This window comes from Pelodiscus sinensis, chromosome 3, assembly GCF_049634645.1.
Source record: "Pelodiscus sinensis isolate JC-2024 chromosome 3, ASM4963464v1, whole genome shotgun sequence".
Lineage (NCBI taxonomy): Eukaryota > Metazoa > Chordata > Testudines > Trionychidae > Pelodiscus > Pelodiscus sinensis.
Genome location: NC_134713.1, coordinates 153,040,517 through 153,064,461, shown reverse-complemented (window position 1 = coordinate 153,064,461; position 23,945 = coordinate 153,040,517). Strand labels below are relative to the sequence as shown.

The 23,945-nt window shown below is 45.7% G+C and overlaps 2 protein-coding genes across 5 annotated transcripts in view; one reads left to right on the top strand and one right to left on the bottom strand.

Moving 5' to 3' along the window:
* The window catches only part of IARS2 (isoleucyl-tRNA synthetase 2, mitochondrial), a 61,367-nt gene extending 60,125 nt beyond the window's left edge, over window positions 1–1,242 (bottom strand). The window contains exon 1 of the mRNA XM_075925218.1: window positions 940–1,242. Coding sequence (XP_075781333.1) covers window positions 940–1,242 — 303 coding nt within the window. The remainder of the gene's footprint in view (window positions 1–939) is intronic.
* BPNT1 (3'(2'), 5'-bisphosphate nucleotidase 1) lies at window positions 904–22,571 on the top strand. Of its 4 annotated transcripts, none has more exons than XM_075925219.1 (9): window positions 904–1,026; window positions 11,008–11,135; window positions 14,220–14,324; window positions 14,648–14,755; window positions 15,586–15,634; window positions 17,582–17,673; window positions 19,595–19,792; window positions 20,559–20,664; window positions 21,913–22,571. In XM_075925219.1, exons 2-9 carry the CDS (start codon window positions 11,016–11,018, stop codon window positions 22,059–22,061), a joined length of 927 nt encoding a protein of 308 aa, XP_075781334.1. In that variant the 5' UTR covers window positions 904–1,026; window positions 11,008–11,015; the 3' UTR covers window positions 22,062–22,571. The 4 variants fall into 4 exon arrangements, with proteins under 4 accessions (XP_075781334.1, XP_006115635.1, XP_006115636.1 ...); XM_006115573.4 differs by lacking the exon at window positions 904–1,026 and adding an exon at window positions 3,962–4,118; XM_006115574.4 differs by lacking the exon at window positions 904–1,026 and adding an exon at window positions 3,965–4,114.
* Window positions 22,572–23,945: the final 1,374 nt, after the last annotated feature.

Here is a 23,945-nt window from a genome sequence, read left to right as displayed (position 1 = left end):
GCAGAATGCAGGTAAAACACCAAGCAGGAGATTGGTGACCAAAGAATGAAGGGACATATCAATTAACAGTATACTCAGCTGCTTTGGAAACTCGTAGTGTCAGACGCCCTCAGGTGGTTGAGGGATATCTACCTGGAATACATCACTGGACATTGGCAACACCAGGAGTGATATGCTGGAGTGCCAATGAGAAACACAGTCAGGAGAATATTGTATTGCATTTTCTAATAGACAAAGTACCCTATATTTTGAATTACTGATGGACAATCTACATTCACTGATATATTTGATTTTCACAACCAACTCTCTGTATAACTTTTCATGAGTGATGTATTCAAATACTTGGATATTAATATTGTATCTGCACTGTCACATTTATTCACCTACATTTGGGTTACTGCTGATTGGAGCTATAGGTAAATATAGCCACAGCGGCCCACCATCGACTAACCCTGGTGAACCATTTTATTGCCCACTCCTGGCCTGGGGCCTGTGCCCTGCATAGAAACTATGTGGCTTTCTGCCATGAACACCAATTAGTCTAATACACCCTGCTTGGCGGGACTCCCTAAAATCTACTTTCCCCTCCGGGGCACTCCAAGCCCTTGGGTGAGAACTTCTGCCTTAAACCACTGGCAGTTTGGCACCGCCTTGTTTTGCCATTGACCCTGTCGGGATAGCGCGGCACTAGTGGACAATCCCAAACTCTTCTTCTAACAGGGCCCCCAAGTGCACGGGGGGGGGGGGGGGGGGGGAGATAGTGACACAGGCCACTCCCACTCCGGGCTCCGCCAGACAAGCTCACTGAAAGCGGCCGCGCGAAGAAAGCGCAACGCTAATCCCCCTGCCCCGAACTCCAGCGGGTGTGTCTGTCTCCACGCGGCGGGACGGTGCCAAGCAGGAAAGCTGCGCCCGAGCCCCGCCCCCTGCGCGCGGTACCTGCTGTATCTCCACCTCGGCCTCGGGCTGCAGCCGGCCCGGCAGCTGGGCGGGGAAGCGGCTGCGGGGCAGCAGCACCGTCTCCCGGTACTTGGAGTCTGCGCGGCTCTCCGAGCTCGGCTGCCCGCTGTTGGCCCCGGAGGCTGCCGAGCGCGCCGGGACGCGGGACCTGACGAACGAAGGCGCCCTCCGCGCCCACCACATTCTCACGGCCTCCCCGGCTCTCTCGCCGCGTGCTCCGGCGGCGCTTCCGGCTCGGCGACGGAGGGCGGCGAGGGCATGACGGGCCGCGAGGAGGGACATGCCTCTGTGAAAAGCGTTTCTCTCGCTCCTATAGAGGGAGGGTTGGAATGTTGGACGCCCCCCGGGCGGTGCGGACTATTTTGCACGCGCAACATCCATGCGCGGCCTCTGGAGGGCGGGGTTTGCATGGGATTGCCCTACCGCTAGCGTATGCAAAAAGTGCACAGGACCCATTCCGCTGCCAGCTCCCAGTGTTCCCCCGCCAAAACCAAACAAAGCCGCTGGGAGCAGTAGCTGCTCCCGGAAGCGCCCTGGCCATAGATGGGTGCGATACCCAGACCAGGAGCAGTGCACGTCAGCTGAGTTCCTTACAGATCTGCCCTTAATGATATTTGGAAGCATAGGGGGAGGTCTAGGTTGGATATTAGGAAAAAACTATTTCACTAGGAGGATGGGGAAGCACTGGGATGGGTTACCTGGGGAGGTGGTGGACTCTCCATCCCTAGAGGTTTTTAAGTCTTGGCTTGACAAAGCCCTGGCTGGGTTGATTTAGTAGGGGTTGGGCCTGCTTTGGGCAGGGGGGGCTGGTCTTGGTGACTTCCTGAGGTCTCTTCCAGCTCTAGGATTCATAAGATGAACTCAAGGTTCTGGCTAGTGAAGATGGATTTGGGTTTGGGATGAGGATTGGCGGCCTGGGTAGGGCAGACACCTAACATTTGCAGGAGTTTGCTCTCAGAGAAATGTTCTCTGCTAAACCTGTTTACTTGCAAAGTTTTTTTTCTTCTTTCTTAATGGATCACATGTAAACCTTACCTTTTCAAAAGTGGTCACAAGAAATCCTTTCGAAACATGCTTGCACTGTCAGAGCTGTGAAGCTTGGTCAATTCTATGGCCCAATAACACCAGCTCTTCAGATGTTAAAATTGTCCTGTAAGGCAGTGGTTCTTAACCTGGGGTGCACGCAGGGTGCGAGATGCCCTTTCTGGAGGTGTGAGAGATGCCAGATTTTTATGATATATCTTAGGTTTAAAGAACTAACCTACTTCAACAATTTTTAATATGGGGTGTGAGAACTTATTTTGAGAACCGAAGGGGTGCAGGCTGCAGTAAGGTTAAGAACCACTGCTATAAGGAATTGTGTAAATTACAGTGGGAGGGATGCTAGTGGAATCCACACATTTGGTGTTTGCTACAGCAGCATCCACACAATCCCTAGTTCCAGCCCCACTGCTTATAGGTTATAACTAGAACTACAACATTTTATATTACAGGCAGTCCCCGACTTACGCGGATCCGACTTATGTCGGATCCGCACTTACGAACGGAGCTTTCTCGCCCCGGAAGTCGGGGCGAGAAAGCCCCGTTCGTAAGCTGCTCCGGTGCCCCTGGTCTGCTGGAGACCGTCTCCAGCAGACCAGGGGCACCGGGCGGGTTCCCGCGCTTCTGAGGCTTTGCCAGAGCAAAGCCTCAGAAGCGCGGGAACCGCTGCTGCTGCCCCTTGAGACCCGGTGCCTGTGGTCTGCTGAGGACGGTCCCCAGCAGACCACAGGCACCCGGACTGAAGCCGCAGCCGCGGGGGGTCCCGCGCCTCTGAGGCTTTGCCAGAGCAAAGCCTCAGAGGCGCGGGGAACCACCGCTGCTACCGCTCCAGTCTGGGTGCCTGTGGTCTGCTGGGGACGGTCCCCAGCAGACCACAGGCACCCGGACTGGAGCGGCAGCCGCGGGGGGGTCCCGCGCCTCTGAGGCTTTGCCAGAGCAAAGCCTCAGAGGCGCGGGGAACCGCCGCTGCTGCCGCTTTGACTGAAGCGGCAGCAGCGGCGGTTCCCCGCGCCTCTGAGGCTTTGCTCTGGCAAAGCCTCAGAGGCGCGGGACCCCCCCGCGGCTGCCGCTCCAGTCCGGGTGCCTGTGGTCTGCTGGGGACCGTCCCCAGCAGACCACAGGCACCCAGACTGGAGCGGTAGCAGCGGTGGTTCCCCGCGCCTCTGAGGCTTTGCTCTGGCAAAGCCTCAGAGGCGCGGGACCCCCCGCGGCTGCGGCTTCAGTCCGGGTGCCTGTGGTCTGCTGGGGACCGTCCCCAGCAGACCACAGGCACCCAGACTGAAGCCGCAGCCGTGGCGGGGTCCCTCGCCTCTGAGGCTTTGCCAGAGCAAAGCCTCAGAGGCGCGGCACCCCGCTGCCGCTGCGGCTCTGCTCCCCGTGTCCCTGGTCTGCTGGGGGGGGGGGCGCAGCTAGTGAGCTCCCCCCCCAAGCAGACCAGGCTTTTGTTTTGGACTCTAGGGCAGAGCAGCTGGGGCGCTACAGATTGGTCCTGCAGCGCCCGTGGGCACTACTGGACCAACCCGGCAGCACCCCAGCTGCTCTGCCCCAGGTCCTGATTCAGCCGCTGCTGGTCAGTTTCAGCAGCGGCTGAATCAGGACGTCTGGGGCAGAGCAGATGGGGTGCTGCTGGGTTGGTCCAGTAGCACCCCAGCTGCTCTGCCCCAGGCGTCCCCAAGTCAGCTTCTGCTGAAACTGACCAGCGCTGACTACAGGAAGCCCCAGGCAGAGTTGCTCTGCCCCGGGCTTCCTGGAATCAGCTGCTGATCAGTTTCAGCAGCAGCTGACTTGGGGACGCCTGGGGTTCTTAAGTTGATTCTGTATGTAAGTCAGAACTGGCGGTCAGTTTCAGCAGTGTCTGAATCTGGACGCCAGTTCCGACTTACATACAGATTCAACTTAAGAACAAACCTACAGTCCCTATCTTGTACGTAACCCGGGGACTGCCTGTATATGGCAAAACAGCGTTGCAAAAGGTGAACTTTAGGACCCAGAGGATTTTGGAGGAGTAGGAGGGTTATTGGTGAAGAGGAAGGAGGGGACAGTACTGTACAATACTGCGGAGAGGAAGTAGTCCCCTTGCATTGCTGTTCCTTTTGTTGCTTACAGTTGAATGGCAGGTATTTTATTATTTATCCGGATTCTCTGTTTTCTTGATGTCCGTATCATATGTGTAAACATGTGTAAATTATAAAGCTGGAGGAAAATGGGGATGGGTTTTTAGTCTCCATTGAAATTTCCAGGACTAGGAGGGATTTCTGGTGGGATGAAAAGAAGGAAAATTTTGCTTGATAGAGATATTTTAATTAACTGAGTTGTCACGTGTCTTGTTACTTTAAGTGGTTCTCCCTATTTTGATTTTGTTTGCTAAAATAATCATAGAAGTTAAAACTAGTCAATGCACACAAGTGTGAGATTTTGAATCAAGGATCCCATCTCTAAAAGTACAAGGAAGAAAATAATTTGGTGGCTAATTTCAGTTGCTTTATTAGTATGAGGGGAGAAAGAAATGATTTTAAGGAGAGAGTTCCTCACTGTTTAAAAATAAGAGTAAAACTGTTAGCTTAATTAAAAGTGGTTAAAAAACTAAAATAATATTTTTAAAAACTCAGCCTAAGATATTTTCCTCTTTCATCTCTTCACACTGACTTGTTATTGTAGAACTGCTCTTGAACTGCCGCTGTTGTTTTTTTTAAATATAATTTTAAATAGGATGGGGGGAAATTAAGGAATTGATTTTGATAGTAGAGAAGCAAACCAGCTATACATTACATAGATTATGGAAGCATAAAAGGAAAAAAAACCCCTTTCATGTTATGGGTGTACTACTTTTCGCAATGTCTCCTTACACAAGTGCAGCTTATTGCTTAATTGGAGCAAAGCTGAAACGGATATTGCCGACAACAAGGAAGAAGGTAAGGAAGAAAGTGAACCAGCCACACCAAACAAAAAAGTAAGGTTTTTGTTTTTCCCTATATAACACAACCAATTATTTTAACAGATACAAGAATGAGATACATCTGAGCAGTATAGTAGGTTTATCACCCAGAAAATATATCTGCAGATTTTTTTTAATAAATTACAAAATTAGGCCCTGATATTGCAGACACACTATTATTCAATGGGACTACTCACAAGAGTAAACTTAAACATGTGAATAGGTGTGTCTAGACTTTGGGCTTTATGCACTAGGGATGTTAAAATGCAAATATTCTACTAATCGAGTAGTCAACAGAATTTTTATCGTCTACTTGATTAGTCGTTAGGGGAAGGCAGCTGGCTCAATCTCAGCTCGTGTTGAGGCCAAACCCCACTGCAGCTCTGTAATTTAAAATGCTGTAGGAGCTGGGCTGCTTGCCCCCAGCTCCTACTTCATTTAAAATTGCAGAGCTGTAGCGTGGTTTGGTCCTGGTGCAAGTTGGGACTGAGCTGGGTTACCTGCCCAGCTGGCTGCGCCCCTTATCTGAGGGGGAGGGTGGATTCCCACTTCCCTCTAGATTCCCCCGTGAAGCAGCAGCAAGGGTGGGGGGGTCAGACAGCACCGCAGATACAGTGCTGGGGGAGAACTAGCTCCTGTTTCCCCCGGCTGCCTCTGATATTATGCACATGTGTGCCTCCACCAAATCAGCTGAAGTTGCAGTTCCACAGTGAGAGCCTTTGGCCTGGTCTGCAGAGGCAAATACACACACATAATTAAAAATACATTTTATATGAATTCAGTTAAACCAGGGCAAATCTTAAAGTGACGTGAACATCTCTGTTAATCCTGGCACATGTTGGTTTATCTTGTGTCAGTGAATTTATGGGTTCACATTAAATTGATATCAATGGTTTTGAGTGTTTGAGCAGAGTTGGTCTCAGGGTATGTGGGACAAGGTGGGTAAGGTAATATCTTTTACTGGACCAACTTCTTGTCCTCTCCACTATCAACTTTTGGGATTCAGAGTTCCCCCTCCGATCTGGAAAGGATCACCAAGCTGTCACAGCTAAATAAAAGGTGGGATAGATTGTTAAGCAAGAGATGTTAACTTGTGTTGGGAAGTCCAATTAAAATGAAGTAGGCAATTAATTCTCTAGCAGTTGTAGGACAAAGTAGGGTAGTAAGTGACAAAGGGCTAGTCTACACTAGAAGCACTACAGTGACAAAGCTGCATCACTGTAGCATGTCTGGTGAAGTCACTTTATGGCGAGAGGAGAGAACTCTTCCAACGGCATGATAAAACCACCTTCATGAGAGCTGGTAGCTATGTTTCTGGGAGAAGCTCTCCTGCTGACATAGTGCAACAGTGCTGTCCACACCGGTACTTAAGACTGCGTCACTTATGTCACTGAAGAGGAATGGCTTATTCACACCTCAGAGAGACATAAGTTATACCAGTGTAAGTGGTAGTATACTCTAAGGATGTTAAGATGCAGGTAATCATGTAACTAATAAAATTACACTAATCGTGTAACTGATAATTTTTATCAACTACAAAATTAGTCATTAAGGGAAGGCTTTCTCTGCCCTGGCTTGCACCAGGTTCAGGAGCTACGCCTGGTGCAGCTCTGCTGCATGCCTAGTTCCTACTACATTTAAACTGCAGAGCCGCAGCAGGGGCAGCCCCCGGACCTGGTGCAAGATGGGACTGAGCCAGGCTTGCTCATGGGGACTCCCGCAGACTGGGGCTGCTGCCGAAGCACTCTCTGCCCTCTGTCAACCCAGGCTGCTGAAGACAGGGGATGCTTCACACACAGCAGCTGGGGAGGCAGCCTCTGTCTGCAGCCACCCCAGGCTGTCATGGGCAGAGGCTGCATCGCAGCAACTTCCCCTGCCTTCTTCCCTCCGTTCCCCCCCGCTCACACTGCTGTCTCTAATAGAAGCAGCAGCATGGGGGGGAGAGAGGGGACAGGAACAGGCGACACCATGGAGATGGTGCTATGGAGAACTGGCTTTTAAGCTGGCTCCCCCCAGCACTGGCTCCTGCTCTGATACAGAGGTGGGGGAAGGGAGGTGGAGGGGAATGAGTATCTAATTACTCGACTTACATTCCTAGTATGTACAAGCCCAGCGTGTTGTAATGAGCCATAAAACAAGTGTCTCTGTTAAGACCATGGGTTTTAGTGTCCAGCAGAGTTATGAGTTCTAGTTCCCCGGCTCATTTTTTTTGAAGGTATGAAGGTTTCATTTGAAGGTGAGGACTAAGAGTTTATATATGGAGTGATCATTTTGTGAAAAGTGTCCACCTACTGATAATTGTGGTTTTTGTCTTATCATTTTTCTGTGTGCGTTAATTTGAGGGTACATCGATTATCTGGTTTACATCTTCAGCACTTTAAAAAGGCAACCCAGTGGCTTAGTAGTGATGCTTTGTAGTCTCGTGTTTAGATCTTTGTTTGACATGCCAAACTTGGTCTCCCAACCCCCCTCCATAGCCTCTCATCCCCCCCACCTCCTTTCCCAGGCACAACCAGCCCTGCTTCCTCCCTAGCTCCCCCATCCTCCTCCCCAGCCTCTTCCCCCTCCCATGTTACTGGAGGCTGGAGGGGGGGGCCTTTCCCCTGGCCTCTCAGCGCCTCCCTCCCCGGCCTCCAGTCGAGGGCTAGGGCTGAGCCAGGGGGTGGCAGCAGCAGCTCCTTGCTGCACTGGGAGCCCAGTACCCAGCAGGGAACTGGTGGGGCCACTGCATACCTGGAGCTCCAGCCTGGAACCCCTAAGATTAGCGCACCAGCGCCAGCTTCTTGAGGGGGAGCTGAGAAAACCATGAGGCTCCACGCTGGAGGCAGCTTGCATAGAAGTGCGCACGCTGCTGTGGGAAATGCTGGCTCCCCCCCCCCCCACATCAGCACGTGCATTCTCCACAAGCCTCCTCCAGGGTGGAGCCTCAGGGTTTTCTCTTCTCCCTACTCCCCCGCAGGAAGCCAGTGCTGGCATATTAATCTTGTGGGGAGGAAGGGTTCCAGGCTGGAACTTCAGGCACATGGTGGCCGCACCGCACCTGGCCCAAGCAGCCGGAGATTGCTGTTCCCTGCTGGGTCCCAGAGCATCAGGGCTCCAAGCGCAATGAGGAGCCACTGCTGCCACTCCTTGGCCCTTCTTCAGAAGAGCTGGGGGCCAGCAGGGAGCCCAAGGCGCCTCTCCCTCCCAAAGGAGGAAAGAGAACCCTGAGCCATGGCCACCTCTTCCCCTTCTGGGGACTCTGTTGAGACTCATTCCTGCAGGAAAAACTTTCTTTAATCTATAGAGAGATAGGGATGTAAGTGACTAGTCGACTAGCTGACCGGGTACTCGAGTCACTAATTGAGTTTTCCCCCCCTTGCTGCCTCTGTGGGGGAGGGGGGGACTTCTGCCTGGTGGTGCCCAGAGACCCTCTGGCACTGCATGCCCCCCCAGCCCTCTTTCTATCCTCCATGTGGGTCCTCAGCCCCTCCCCTGACTCCTCACGGACTCCCATCTCCCCTTCTCAGTCTGGCATCCCAAAGGAACCCCTGCTCTCTGCCCCTCCCTCCAGCCTCTTTCTTTGCCAGTCCCTGAATAGTGTCTGAGGCAAGATTTGCTGCTTGCTCTGTATCAGAGACAGCAAGGGGAGGGGGGAGCAGGAGCCAGTATTGGGGGGAGTGGGAGAAGCGGTCTTAAAAGATTGTTCCCCCCAGCATTGTCTCCATGGGGGCAGGGGAGGCAGAGGTGCAGCGGGGAACCCAGGTTGAATGGGGACTCGTAGGGTATGTCTGCACTACAGTGCTATTTTGGGATACTGGAGGTATCCCAAAATAGCTATCCCACATCTTTTGAATGCGTCCACTATTTTGAAATATAGTGGACACGCTATTTTGCCATCCCTGTATACCTCGTTCGACGAGGAGTAAGGGATGGCTTGAAATAGCACTTTATTTCGAAATTTGGCTTTGTGTAGACTAGGGATGTTAAATATTGGTTAATTGAATAGTTGTGTAACCTCTATATCGGTTACTCGACTATTCTATAGTCCCTGTGGTTGGACCCGGCAGCCAGCGACGAGCCAGCCTGCCACTGAGGAGTCCCCTGCCACTCCATGCAGCTGCCTCTGATGCCCCACACTGCAGCCTCTGATACAGAACTGAGCAGGGCTGCCTTCCTGGCTCCTAATACACTTAAAATGCAGAGACGCAGTGTGGGTAGGTCCTGGACCACAGTGCACGCCAGGACTGAGCCAGGCTGCTTGCCAGCCTGATAAAAAATTTACTGGCAAAGGATGGGGAGAAAATGCGTGTAGTCTATAGCATTAACCTATAAGCTTTTGCTGATCGGTTAATCAACTAGACTATTACATCCCTAGTGTAAACCGTGCCAAATTTCAAAATAGCCTATTTCAAATAGACTCGAAATAAGCTACGCAATTTGTATAGCGTAAATTGTGTAGCTTATTTCGAGTTTCAGGTGCTGTGTGGATGCACCCATACAGTCCCTGCTCGCACCAGGTCTGAATGCTGGGCCTCACTTTTTAAATGTAGCAAGAGCTCCGAGGTGGGAGGGGAGGCTCTTGCTACATTTAAAAGGCAGAAGCGCAGCTGAGATTAATTGAGTAGTTGATGGAAAATCCATCCACTATTCAATTAGCTGATTAGTTGAAATTTAACATCCCTAATTAAAAATGCTCCAGAATACTATTTTCAAATTGTTTATTAGGTAAATGACCTTCATGTAGATGAATACATAAAGAGGAAAGTTTAACAAAACGTGTTTTTGATAAATTTGAAAATGATTTATTAAACAAAGTAAGTATTTATCATCTGTAGTTAATGATATTGAATTGATTATTTCTGTCACAATGTCCTTCAAGACTTCAGAACTGACAGTTCTCATCTTCTCACATCTAGTTTTTATTCATAAACTGGAAGAGGAAAATACACTTTTCCTACTTATCCATTTCCAGTTGGTGTCTTAACTTTAGTTCTACAACTAGTTAATTCAAACTACTTGAATAAACTGAAGTAAAGAAAATATTCTCTTTCCATCTGCAGAAAAGGCTACTGCTGATTGAAAGCTGGTTTAGTGATTCAACAGACTCTGGTTTCAAGTGCTTAGCTGGTCGTATCCATTAGTTTAGTGTTTTGACTTTTAAAGATTTGGAAGCAAATCTGTGCCACTTACTATTTTTATGTATTTTAAATTATTGATTAATAAATTTAATCTTTAATATAGATTGTTCAAATTTAGTTATTAAATACATTTTAAATGTATTTAAATTAAAAATCTGTTTTTAAAAGATGATTTTTTCCCCACCCTCTTTGGCAAGACGATGCGATTATTGTAAATGTTTTTTCAGTCAAAAGATTGCAAAGCACTTTATTGATTAATTAAATCTCACAATGCCCCTATGATGTAATTAAGTATTATTGTTCACATGATAATGGATAGGGAAAATGGCACATAGACGCATTAAGTGATTTAATCAAGTTCAACAGGAAATCAATAAATGATCCGGGAATGGAAGTCAGGAATTCTAATTCCTATTTTTCCTGTGCTTTAACTACAAGAGCATGCCTGATAGCTTTCAAGACAGAAGAAAAAGATAGTATGTCATTTGGGCATTAATCTGGGGAATTTATATGACTCTAGGTTTCAAAACAAGAATTGCTAGATTAGTGTTATCAGTAAAGTTTCAGATTATATGGGGTTCTTGGGATAGAGGTTCTTTTTCTGTTTCTATATGGTAATTTATTAAAATCCATAAAAATCCATGCACTAGAAACCTGGCATTACTAGCAGTTTCTGCTCAGGATACACCAAGATTTAGCCAGCCCAGAAAGTGAGAAGTGTTTTTTTGCATCCATGTTAGGGGTGTTAAATTTAGATGATTGGGCTAATCAAATAGTCGATGCAATTTGCATTGATTATTCTATTAATTTATAAGATTTTATTTTTATATAAATAACATTCCAAACTCTACTACTGGAATAATTTAGTCTTCCATGGGCTTCTTATTCTTCTCTTGAATGTTAGTATATGAAAATTGTGAATTCACAAGATCACTTTTTTATTCTCTTCAGCATTAACTATGGCTTCTTCTCCAACTGTGTTGATGCGCCTAGTGGCCTCTGCATATTCTGTTGCGCACAGAGCTGGAACAATAGTGAGAAATGTGATGGCTGGTGGAGACCTGGACATAGTGGAGAAGGTACTTGTTTTGCTTCATACTGATTTCATGTCTGCTAAGAACACTGAGTTAGAAACAGCCCCAGGAGTTCTTTCGGAAGATCAAACAGCTTCAGCACAATGGGGATGCTGCGGAGAGAGAGGGGAGTGCTGCAACAGACTGATAAAATCCTGGCTTACTTTACTAAATTAGGTTTAATATCTTTGGGGATCATTGTATTAAAAATTCAATTGTGTACGTCAGTGGTTCTAGGGATGTTAAATTGTGGTTGTCTGACTAATTGTGTTAGTCGATAAGGACTGCTGTGCAGAGCCACAGCAGGGGTAGCTCCAGAAGCCAGCTCGAGCCGGGACTGAGCAGTCCTGGCTCGTGCTGGCTCTGGGAGCCACCCACACTACAGCTCTGATTTTAAATGTAATAAGAACTTCCAGGCTCTTGCTACATTTAAAATGCAGAGGCGCGGCACACTGGACCAGAGTGAGCTGGGACTGCTTGGTCCTGGCTCACACTAAGTCCAGCAGCCTCTGTTTGCAGTGGCATGACTGGCCATGGGCAGGGGCTGCTTCATCAGCAGCCCCTGACCCTGAGCAGCCTCTGTGCACAGCCAGCCTGGGCCACCGCAAATAGGGGCTGCTACCGGAGCAGCTTCTGCCCACGGTGAGCCTCAGCCTGCTGCAGGCAGAGGCTGCTTCGTAGCAGCCTTCCCTATACCCTCCCACTGCGTCTGATAGAGGCAACTGGAGGGGCAGGTGGCACCGCAGAGCCTTTTAAGCCTGCTCCCCCCAGCACCAGCTCCTGTTTCCTCCTCCCCCCTTGCTGTCTCTAATAGAGACAGCAGAGGGGGAGGAGTAGTCGATATTCTAGTTGACTACCCGATAAACTTATGCTTATTGGGTAGTCGACTAGTTGCTGCGGACTAGCAAACAGCGGCTGTGAGTTGGTTCCTGCTGTGGGGCTGAGCCCAGCCCTGGCTTTCCAAACTCCAGTCCAAAGCAGCTGGGTCCTAGCGAGCAACCTGCCATACTGCAGCCCCTACACCTGGGGGCACTCCTGCCCCTGGGCTCGAGCAGTGTCCTCCACATCAAGGCAGCATCATGCAGAGAAGCCAACGCAGAGGTAGGTGCAGGGAGAACAATCTCGGAAAGAGGAGAAGGGGGGTTTCTGGGCAGACCGGGCCTTGTTCTAGAGTCCCGCTGAGCCAATTACCAAAGCATGGCAATGGCCTAGCAGAGTGCCCTGGCCTGGCAGCCAGTGGTTTGCAGCCCAGCACCAATCCGAGAATTGGCAGTTTTGAAGTGCTGCTCTAGTGCCTGTTAGAACATTTAGAGAAATGTCTGCAAGAAGATACAGCAGCTTGGCAATTGCTGTCAGTTGGGTAACATTCTAGGAGACCATGAATCTTTGGAAAGAGAGCTGATTATTGCAATTTACATGAAATGCTGTAATATTTTTTGTAACTGGCAGAAAATACCATGAGGAAGAAGAGAGAAGATTAGGGCCAAGCGAAAAGCTTGAGCATTCCCAAGCTGCAGCTCAGGGCTGCTTCTAGGCCAGTGGTTCCCAACCTTTTTTGTGCCACGGACTAGCAAACCCATTCACAACCTCTTGGTGAACCAGTAACATTTTATTTGCATATCTGAATATTCGTTAAGCACGGCAGTAGAGGATCCTCTTTATAAAATGTTTACACCTTTTTATTTGACTGATTATTTATGCTAATCACAATATAAATCCAGAGCTTGGTAATGCTGTCATACGATCATCTTATTCCTGGTATGATGTGATTAAATATTTGTATTGTAATTCAGTTATTATGACTCCTTGCATATTGTGCATTTTAAACCTAAGAAACAGAACTATCCATCAGAAGTAGGCCCTTGTTAAAGGACTTTTCTTTTCTTTTTTTTTGATCTGTAAATGTCATTACCTCCCTTATTGCTACTCATCTATCTTACTTTTTTCTTTTGTGAACAAATAGGATATGTTCATGAGGCATAGATCGGTTGGCAAAGGCTTTCCCAGCTGACCGATCCTTATTTAGACTGCCGCGCTGTGCCGGATCAGTTGATCATCGGCTTTAAGAAACTTGACATCCAGGAAAATGACACAAAAATACATTTGAGACCAGCACACTCACTTTATTGTGGTTGAAAAATGTTATTTCTGAGTGTGCCATTAATCAAATCAATTGTAATTAGCGCACAGCTGGAATAACAGCCATCTTCTCTGAAACTCCTGCCTCTTCTACTCTATCTTTTCAGTAGCATGACAAAACATTTTTCTCCCTTATTTATGTCTCTTAATTTCTTTCTTCTTCTATTCTTTTTATTTTATTTGATAAAAGAACTACAGGTGGACCCAGCTGGTTCCCCACCCTCAGGACCTGACCAGTCCCAAAGGAGGAAGTTTGCCAGGCCAAGGGAGATCAGCCCCTCTGCTGACATAGTCCAGGCTCCTTCGGGATCTGTCAGCAAATCTCACTGGGCTCTCAGCTCTCTGGCCAGCCCTTGACCTGCTGGGGCTCCACTGCCTCAGGGCCGCCATACTCAGCTGCCCCGGGGCAGCGGGGGCTCTGCCAGGACTCAGCTACTCTGGGTGTGCTAGAGGTCCATGGCCAGCCACAGGGATGCCGGTATTCCACAGACCCAAGGCTACCCCTGGATGCCAGCACTCTGTTGCCCCAGTCCAGGGCTCTCTGGTCCAGCAACTTCCATGGTCCTGCTGGACCACGGATGTTGCCAGACCAAAGAGTCCTGGACCAGAGAGGTTCAACCTGTACTTGGTTCAGTGAAGTGTGGTATATGTGTATGAATGTCATCATACAAAATAAGGTTGTTTTGTGCTGAATCCAGTGAGAAGATACAGCACATGCAGCATTGGAATCCGCTTCTTCATGCTGCTCTACCAATGTACTTCACTCCTGAGACAGATGTTGAGAGAGTGAACTCCATCTCCGGGACCTATTGGCGTGCTTGGTGTTTCTCTTGAAATGGTTAATTGGGATGGTGATTTCTGTGACATGGATCCTTGTCCTCTAGTAAGTGAGAATCAATGATCAGTGCCATACAGACCACTCTGTTTTAAATTTCTTTCTATCCCTTGCAGTGTGGACCCAGTGATTTGCAGACCAAAGCTGACCGATTGGTACAAATGAGCATTTGCTCTTCACTGGCACGGAAATTCCCCCGAGTGACAATCATAGGAGAAGAGGTGAGAACACATGTTCTCTTTAATTTTTGTCTTCCCTCCCATTTCCCTTTCCCTTAGCGTTAGCCTCCTCAGGTGACCTGCACCAAATCCAGTGATAGGAAGGCAAATCCCACTCCCACTCTGGCAACAAGGCCAAGTTAACCTGAGATAAAGGCAAAGGCTGGCATGTGGCTAAGCCCTGGGGAATGGCTGTATCATTTTTCTCTGCTGTATTTCCAATGTTAGGGATGGAAACATATTTTGGAGCTGCGAAGTGCTCTCTGGAACACAGTGCTCTCTGGCTGTTGCCTGTTTTTGTTAGTGTCTTTGTGTCCTTTTGTCAGGACCTGCCCTCTCAGGATGTCGATGAGGAGTTGATTGAGGATGGTCAGTGTGAGGAAATACTGAAGAAAGCTTTTCCACCACAATACAATTCCATTAAAGAGGAAGAGGTAATAGAAATGTTACGCTTACTCTCTTGTATCCCTTTATAGCTTTTTAATCTTATCTAAGAAATAGCCATGAAATTTTGATGATGAAATTTTGATGCTGTCAGCTTGTTTTGGTTTAAGTAAAAATACTTGTTTTTTAAAATTAAAGATGCCAAAGTGACAGCCCTAAAAATGGAAGCCCTCTAATTATCTACAGAATAGATGTGGTTTGGGCAGCAGAATTGCAGGTTTCTCGGTAATGTTCCATGAATGTGTCTCAGAGGGACCACCTAGAGTAATGGGAGGACACTTTAGTTTTCATGCTCACTGAATTTTTGTATGCAGTGCCATTGTAGCCAGGTTGGTTTCAGGATATTGCAGAGGCAAGGTGGGCAAGATAATATCTTTTATTAGACAACTTCTCTGGGGGAGAGAGACAAGTTTCAAGTTTACACAAAGGTCTCATTCAATCCTTGGTATTGCTACTAAAATTACAAGCAATACTGCTAATTGATGCATGTTGTAGTATGCTGCTGATAGGTTTTTAATGTGGACATCTTTCCATACAAAATGGACTGAGCTCACCAAATCCACTTTACATAGCCTGTGAAATAGCTGGTGAAAAGTTTAACATCACTTTACAAATCGCCTGATCTGTCCTGCCCTATATATAATAAATATTTATGAACATTCACGTCATTCTTTTTGTTCTTTAAGTGAAAGATTTCATAACAATTCTGAGATTTTTACTCCTCAGTGCTTCTAACTAGCATAATTATACCAATAGTTTAATTTCTGCGGTCTGTTTCTCCTCTTGTGTTATGTGCTTTTTTTTTTTTTCCTGCTTGTAGCTTGTTGTCTGGGTTGATCCTCTGGATGGGACCAAAGAATACACAGAAGGTTTGTTTGTCTTTTGCTTATTTGTACTGATTTGAAAAATTATTTCAGTTTAATAAAAATAACATGAAAATTTCTAGAACATTCTAGAAGCTTATCAAGCTGTGCAGAATCCATCAGAATAGATAATGTTGACTGTTGGCAAGAAGTCTGGAGAACCACTGAACTAGAAAAGAATGGGTAGCAAAGTCATTGAGAGAGGTCCGTCTCACATCAGAATTTTTTGGCTAGGTGGGGCATGTAAGATGGATCAAAATGTATGTATTACAAGTGAGGAATAGGCAGGATTTCTAAAAAAAAATTAGAAATAAAATGTCTGTTAGCTTTGTTGGGCAAAGAAGGATTTGTCACTAAATGGTTTCCCTAGCACTGTTTTTGGGGTTCTCATGGCCACATAAACAATTTGAGATCTGTTCTCCTTGCTCATGACATTTCCAGAAATCCTCACTGGAATTATGCCATTTGTTCTATATTTTCTACCAAATGCTCTGTAGGTGTTACAGACTCTGGTGTGCAGAGCCAAGTAAAGTAGAGTTACTAGAAAGTTTTCACCTAACGTCACTTTAGTCTCTGAAACTGTCTTCCTTAATAGGAAGTTTGTATAAGATTTTTAAATAGTTGTTAGGACTCCTGTAATCCCATTTCATAACCTGTATAGGATTTTATTCATGTCAGGATACACTTTAAATACTGAGTGGCTTCCACTACCGTTGACTTCCATGGGAGTTGAAGGTTATTCGACATTTCATAGGATTAGACCTTTGGGTTTTTTTTCTTTCTTTTTTTTTTTTCCTTTTATGTATGCTTGTTTGGGATTTGTCTTAATGGCTTTCAGTAATAGCAATCTTTTAATATCCGGTACATTCTCTCTCTCTAGTTTTTATTTGCCAAGGGGAGGATCAATGAACTAGAGATGGGAAAGATCTAAATTTCTTTGATCCCACAATATTTGTGTTCCTATCTTTCAAAATACATGCATGTTACTACTGTATTTACAGCATTATTTAAAAACCACATAATTACTTCTGTCATGGAAGTAAACTTTTTTTTGTTGACTATTGGGGGTCCAATCCTACAAGCATTTATTAGGCTTACCTGAAAAAATCTGTAAAGCTACAGCAGACAGCTCAATGGTTTGAGCATTGGCCTGGTACAACCAGGGTTGTGAGTTGAATCCTCGAGGCAGCCATTTAGGGATCTGGGGCAAGTTTGTCAGGGATGGTACTTGGTCCTGCCGCAAGGGCAGGGGACTAGACTTGATGACTTCTCAAGGTCCCTTCGAGTTCTATGACACTATACTATTATCCTCCTGTTCCAGCTTCTTGAACTATTTGGGATAGGAAATTTGTTTTGTATTGTTTTTTAATTGTGGGTCAGGATAACACCTGGCACAATGAACAGTACTGCTTACTATATGTTGCCATTAGGCTCCCAGGCTCTCTGGTCCAGGACCATCTGTGGTCTTACCAGACCACAGATGTTGTCAGACCAGAGAGTGCTGGTTTTCAGAGGTGCAACCTGTACCAAATACTTGCCAATTCAGCACAGTGGTTTATGTTGGTGTCATTTAAATAAGTATTATGTAGTGATATAATTTTTTTTCTGACCAGAAACCTCTTTATATTAAATATGCTCATTCACTCAAATTGTCAACAGTGATTAGTGATTTTTGGATGCCTTACGTTTTGGACATCCAATCTGACACAACATAACAGGGTCTTATTATTCAGAGATACTCAGAGTGTGAAATTGTCTCAAGCTGGGCAACTAAAAATTAGGCATCCACAGTATCTAGTCACTTCTGATAATCTTGGCTATTATTAACATTTTCAAGTAATTGAACAAAGATAGAGGATTGTGGGTTTGCATGAGGTCTGGGGGTTTTATGGTGGGGGAAGGGGTTTCGTACTCTCATTTTCAAGCATAACAACATTTATTACTTCTTCACAGGTCTCCTTGATCATGTAACAGTCCTTATTGGAATTGCTTATGAAGGTAAAGCAATAGCAGGAGTTATTAACCAGCCCTTCTACAATTATGAGGTAATCAGTGTATTGATTTTGCTTGAGAACACTAAATGATCTGCAACTGTCACTTCGAAGATATGTTTCTAGTTCACATACTTTCTGCTTAGCCATCCCACTGGTTTCAGATGGGTGTGTACACAGCACTGTTCAGCTATGCCTCCACTCCCACTCCCGATTCTGTTGCAGCAGTGCTCCTATTTATACTCCTAGTAGCTCAATGAGAGCTATTGTGACTATGTGTACTTGATCTGGGGAACCACACCCCTAATGTATAGTATAGACTTAACCATAGTTAGTGACAACTGAGTTACAGTGTTACAGAACCCAGTCCCAGACTTCCCATTCCCCAAAATGGGGCACCACACCCTGCAGACAGTTCCTCTGGAAGGGAATTAAGAGTATTAATCGTAACACGAGAACAGCAAAATTCAGGAAGACTCCAAGGTCTCAGACTGGGAGCTGATTAGGATTGAGCATAACGAAGAAAAGGTCATACATAGTTGGTATAGTACAGTGATTCTCAAACTTTTTTTTTTTTATAAAGTACACCTTTTAAAAAAAATTATAAGTACCCCCAATACTTACAGTTTTCAGACACACACACATTTTTTCTACCATTGCAGCACATTTGTTTAAATAACTTAATCATAGCTGGGAGGCTGATGAAATTTTTGGGTGTAAAAAGTACAAAAATAATAAAGCGCTGTAAATAGGGTTGCCAGAATGGTTTAACAAAAAAATACCAAAACCCGCCCCCGCACTGCCAAAAAAAAAAAAAAAATCGGGAAAAAACTCTGTTGGGGGGAGGGGGGGGGAAAGGCGGGGAGAGACCAAAGTTGTTAAGCAAAAAAACCAAAAAAAGACACTGTGCTTTTAAATGGCCCCGTGCTCCTCACTCCCCCGCCCCCGCCAGACACAGCAGGGGAAAATTGTCCCTGTTGGACTTCCGTCCGAGGGAAACAGAAAATACCAGACATTTCACACGTCCTGTATTTTCTGTTTTTTTTTACCAGGTGGGGGACCTGAATAACGGACAGTCCGGGCGAAAACTGGACACCTGGCAACCCTAGCTGTAAAACTTAAAACAAAGATTCAGTTTTCTCCAAATTTCAGTTGTGTTGACATTTACCCCCCCCCGCCCCCAGTCTTCTCTTGAGTACCCCTATGGGTACTCGTACCACTGGTTGAGAAATACTGGAATAGTACACTGAAATGATGATGAAAGTACTTTTCAGTTCTATAATATCTGATGCAAGGATTTCAAAGAGATTTTACTGACATTAACTCATTATTACAAAACCCTTTGAGGTAGGTAAGGAAAAATTATTCCCCGTTTCACAGATGGGGAAACTAAAGCACAGAGAATTACCCAAGCTAAATAACTTTCCTAAGGTGACACAGCATGTTATTCAGTTAGCTGGAAATAGAATCCAGGAATCCTTACTCCTTACCCTATGCTTCAGTTATGAAGAACTCCCTTCTTTTCCGTTGCCACAATTTACACTCTTACTTAATCCCAGGTAAACAGTGGGACGGGATTCTGTAAAAAGCAAAAAAAGGATCCAATATTGAAATAAAATGTCTCCAGCTATTCCATTGGGTTCATATATTTAAAAAAATAAGTATTATATGCTGTGGTAACTGTAAGCCAGGGGTTCCCAACCTGGGGTACGTGTTCCCAACCAGGGGTTCCCAGGGAGTACGAGAAGCTTCTCAAGGGGGTACAGGGAATATTTGGTAAATAACTAGATTATCCTACTTGAAATATTCCAAAAGTAGTAGTGTTAGTGAAAAAAGTTGTAGATTATAGAGTCTAGAATTTATTTCCTTTTATATTGAATGGGGGTATGGGGGTACTAAAAGCCAAGGGGCTACGGGGACTGAAAAAGGTTGGGAACCCCTGCTGTAAGCCTTGGATTTTGCACCTTTTGTGTAGGCTGGAGCAGATGCCGTGCTGGGTAGGACAATCTGGGGTGTCCTAGGCTTGGGTGCCTTTGGATTTCAGCTGAAAGAAGTGCCAGCTGGGAAACATATCATCACTACTACCCGTTCACACAGCAGTAAGCTGGTAAATGACTGCATTAGTGCAATGCACCCTGATAGTGTGGTAAGAGTTGGAGGTGCAGGAAATAAGGTATGACAATCCATTATATTTCTTTTACTTGTGATATGATATGACACCTTTGTAAAGAGAACAAAGAATTTGGAGACAAATGCCATCCTTACCTCTATGGGGACGAAGGGACCCCTGGCAATAGGGATGTTAAGTTGCGAGTACTGTAATTGACTATTTGATTAGTCGATAGGGCGCCTATCCCTTTAAAGGCGAAAGCGCTGCATGGAGCCTGGGGGTCAGCTGGGGACTTCACTGCTGACCCTGAGTTCTGTGTGGCGCTGCTACTTTGAAATGCCACGGGGAGCCCAGACTCAGGCTCCACACGGCATTTCAAAGCGACAGCACCACACAAAGTCCAGGGTCAGCAGGGGAGTCTCCAGCTGACTCCTGGGCGCCACGCGGTGCTGCCGCTTTGAAACGCTGTGTGCAGCCTGGGGACACCCCAGCTGGTCCCAGGCTTTATGCAGCGTTTCAAAGCAGCAGCGTGGTGTGGAGCCCAAGGTCTGGCCCGAGGCTTCATGCAGTGCTGCTGCTTTGAAGTACCCCCTATTACTCCCCACCTTTCTGCCTCATTCTGATAGTGACTAGGCAATTAACCTATTGACTATCCGATAAGCATTTTTGCTTATTGGATAGTCGACTAGTCCTTCACATCCTCTTTCTGGTGAGGATATACGCGTGTATGCAGTGCTAAACTGACCCCGTCCTACTCCCATTGAGCCTGTGTTCTATCTTTTGTGTGCCTGGGTCATGTGAAATGAATGTCATTCTTCATATGTAATAGATCATTCAACTTATAGAAGGCAAGGCTTCAGCTTATGTGTTTGCTAGTCCTGGGTGCAAGAAGTGGGATACATGTGCTCCTGAGGCTGTTTTACATGCTGTGGGAGGTGAGTTAACAATGATATTCATAACTCTTTCTTGAGAGAAGCTGAAATAACAGTAGATTTTTCTAATGTCTGTGTGCAAATGGTAGGTAGTGATATCTTTTCATAGGACCAATGTGCCATTATGCACATTTTGGGCAGATAACTTCTTGGTCTACAAGCATGTGTATAGATATTAAAAAAACAAAACAAAACATGCATTGTTAAACACTGAAGGCCTGATCCAAAGCCCTTTGAAATCAGTGGAATGACTCAGATTGACTACAGTGGACTTCGGCTCAAGCCCTGGATTTGCCTGTAGAAGGCATTATAATCTGTCTTGTCTGCTTTTATTTAAAAAACTCTTCTTTTTAAAACATATCAGTTTTACTTCTACTATATTCCAGCCAACAGCTTCCTCTGCTGCTTTATTGTTTTCCTGTATAATAAGGTCTTCTCCCAGTTATTCATGTATTGTCTATATATGTTTACTGTGTGTATGGAGAGCATCTTACAATTCTTCAAAAACAACAGAACAATTGGCCAAATCCTGAAGGATTTGGCTCTAAATTTGAATCAGTCCAGAGGGTAACCCAGTGAAATCACTACCCACCAAATAGCACAAAGCCACTCTGCCTTAGTGAAAATATAATTTATAAAAAAGCTAAATGGAATAAATATACATTAACTTTAGATCACTGTTGTTCAACCTTTTCTGTTTTCCATCTTAATGTGTAAGAGGTTTCTACTAGCCCTTAAGATCAAGTATAATATTGATTTAATACAATCTCCTGAGATTGTATCTTGCCATTGTAAGTATAAAAGACTTGATCTTTTACATCTGGAACAACTATGATTCAAAAAGGAAAAGGTGTTCTATTTCAGTAGAATTCAATGCTTTGCTTAAATCCGTGGTCCCCATCACGGTGCCCGCCAGGTGCTCAGGGCTGGTCTGGCCCCGGGCACATGGCGCGCGGCGCTTGGCGGGGGGAGCGCCGGCCCCGGGCGCGCGGCGTTTGCTGCGGGGAGGGGGAGCGCTGGCCCGGCCCCGGGCGCGCGGCGCTTGCGGGGGGGAAGGGGAGCGCCGGCCCCGGGCGCGCGGCGCTTGCGGGGGGGGGGGGGGAGCGCCGGCCCTGGGCATGCGGCTATGGGGGGGCCCGGGCGCCCGGCGGGCGAACGGCCACGCCCCCTGGCACCTGACAACCTGAAAAGGTTGGGGACCACTGGCTTAAATGAACTGGGATGAGTAACACATTCGTATATTTCTTGCAGGCAAGTTGTCTGATATCCATGGAAATCCTTTGAATTATAACAAGGAGGTGAAACACATGAATTCAGCAGGGGTCCTTGCCACGTTGAGAAATTTTGACTACTATGCCAGTCGTGTTCCTGAAAGTGTTAAACAAGCCCTTGTGCCTTAAAGGAGAAACCTAGCTTCCTCGTGGCTATGAAAAAATGTTAACATAATTTTTCAACCTGGCAAATGAGCTTAAATATGTGTTTTATTAAATCTGAACCTAGATTGTCTGATATTATGCAACATTGTAATTTGTGCACAGAATGTCTAGGTACATTGGTAAATCTGATTGGTTAGGGGAAGAATACCTACAATTTTACCAGGTAACAGATGACAGTTTATCAATACACAGTAGATGTTTTTCCATTGCTTTAAAAGTAAGGAACCCAAGGACAGTTCTTTTCATGTGAATAGATTTTTATGAAATTATACTGTGTACATGTATATCACATAATGTCACAGTTCAAGTCTATATCCTTAACTTAATTCGGGGCACAAAACCATAGCCTGAATTTACTCAACATCTTTTCTTATACATAGGCAGCAATAATTACTTTACTTTTATATAGTCAGTAAATAACTGGCTTTGGTGGGTCCAACTACTTATAATAAAGTTATTGTTGTTGATTCTTAAGCATAGCATGCTTCCTTTTGTAATTAGCAGGTTTTGACACTTTGCAACATTTTTAAGCATGTGGAAACTCCTTTTATTCCTGGTGCTTGTCTTATTTCTCTCTGGTTTCAAATGAGGGTTTCTGTAGTAGATTAGGTTTGTAGGGGTTTCTGTAGTAGATTAGGTTTGTAGGTTGTAGTAGATTAGGTTTGTAGTACTGAAGCAGTTTCTTTGCTACAGAAGTTAACTCTTCACACTTGAGTGCAACTTAATTTCAACTGTATATTTGATAGTTCTGGGATTTTGCAGCTGTTTCTATAGTTAGGAGAACTAAGATCTTTGCATTTCACTCTAACTCTAGAGGGTTCATATGAGTATTCATTCCTAGTCATAAATCTGTATGCAGCTTTTAAAAGTTCAGTGGCTACAGAGTCAATGTTGGCTCCTGTCTTTAGCAAAGACCCATGCTCATCAACAGCAAGATGTCCTACTGGTGCCTCCAGAAGACAGTGCTGCACAAGAGCTCTCCCAGCCCCAAAATGTACAGCAGTTTTTAAATTGACATAACCTCAGAACCTCCTTTTTCAATGTATCTGGTACAACCATCTGATTCTTATACTCATCACCAATCATCATTCTCATTTAGAATTAAACTGGCCTTAATCCAGTTGCAATTGATTAAATAAACTAAACTGATTTAAGGCCACTTTAATCCTGAATGGACTGGCCATATGAATTTAACTAATTGACTTTAAATTCACACTTTTATTTAATTTGGATTAATTTTCTTGAGTGTACCCTTGTAGAGAGACCCTAAAATACTTCATTAGATATGATACAGGCTATTTTGTGAGGACCTTTATCTGCCCTTGATCAACACTTTTTTTCTGTTACTGGGATGCTTGCAAAGTTGCAGCTAATGCAGGGAAGTTCAGAAGCTTTAAAAGGAAAGAGGTTTGATGAAACCAGACCTGAGTCTGGGGAAATAAACTGTTGAATCCCCCCCCCCCCCCCCCATGAGGCTGAAGAAACTGTAGAGTTGGGAAAAAGCTTGTTTTGATTTAAATGACATTTACACAGTGAATGCTATTTTATTTAAAACTCAAGAAGTTGTTTTATTCAACTTAGAAGAGTTTGGATAGAACCCACCTCACCATCAGTGTGCCCTTTATCCCACCTTCTGGCAGGTCAGCCTGTGTATTGGCTATCTCTCTGCTGCCAGGGTGGGCAGGTGGACTTGAACACACCACCCTGCTCTCTCCTGGTTGTGCACCCTGTCCCATGGGCCACACTGGGACCTGTCCCACCTTCAGGGCATCCTTTATCCCTCCTCTGTCTGGGTGAGCAGAACTTGAACACACCTCCCCCTGACAAATGCCCTAAGCTATGCAGGAA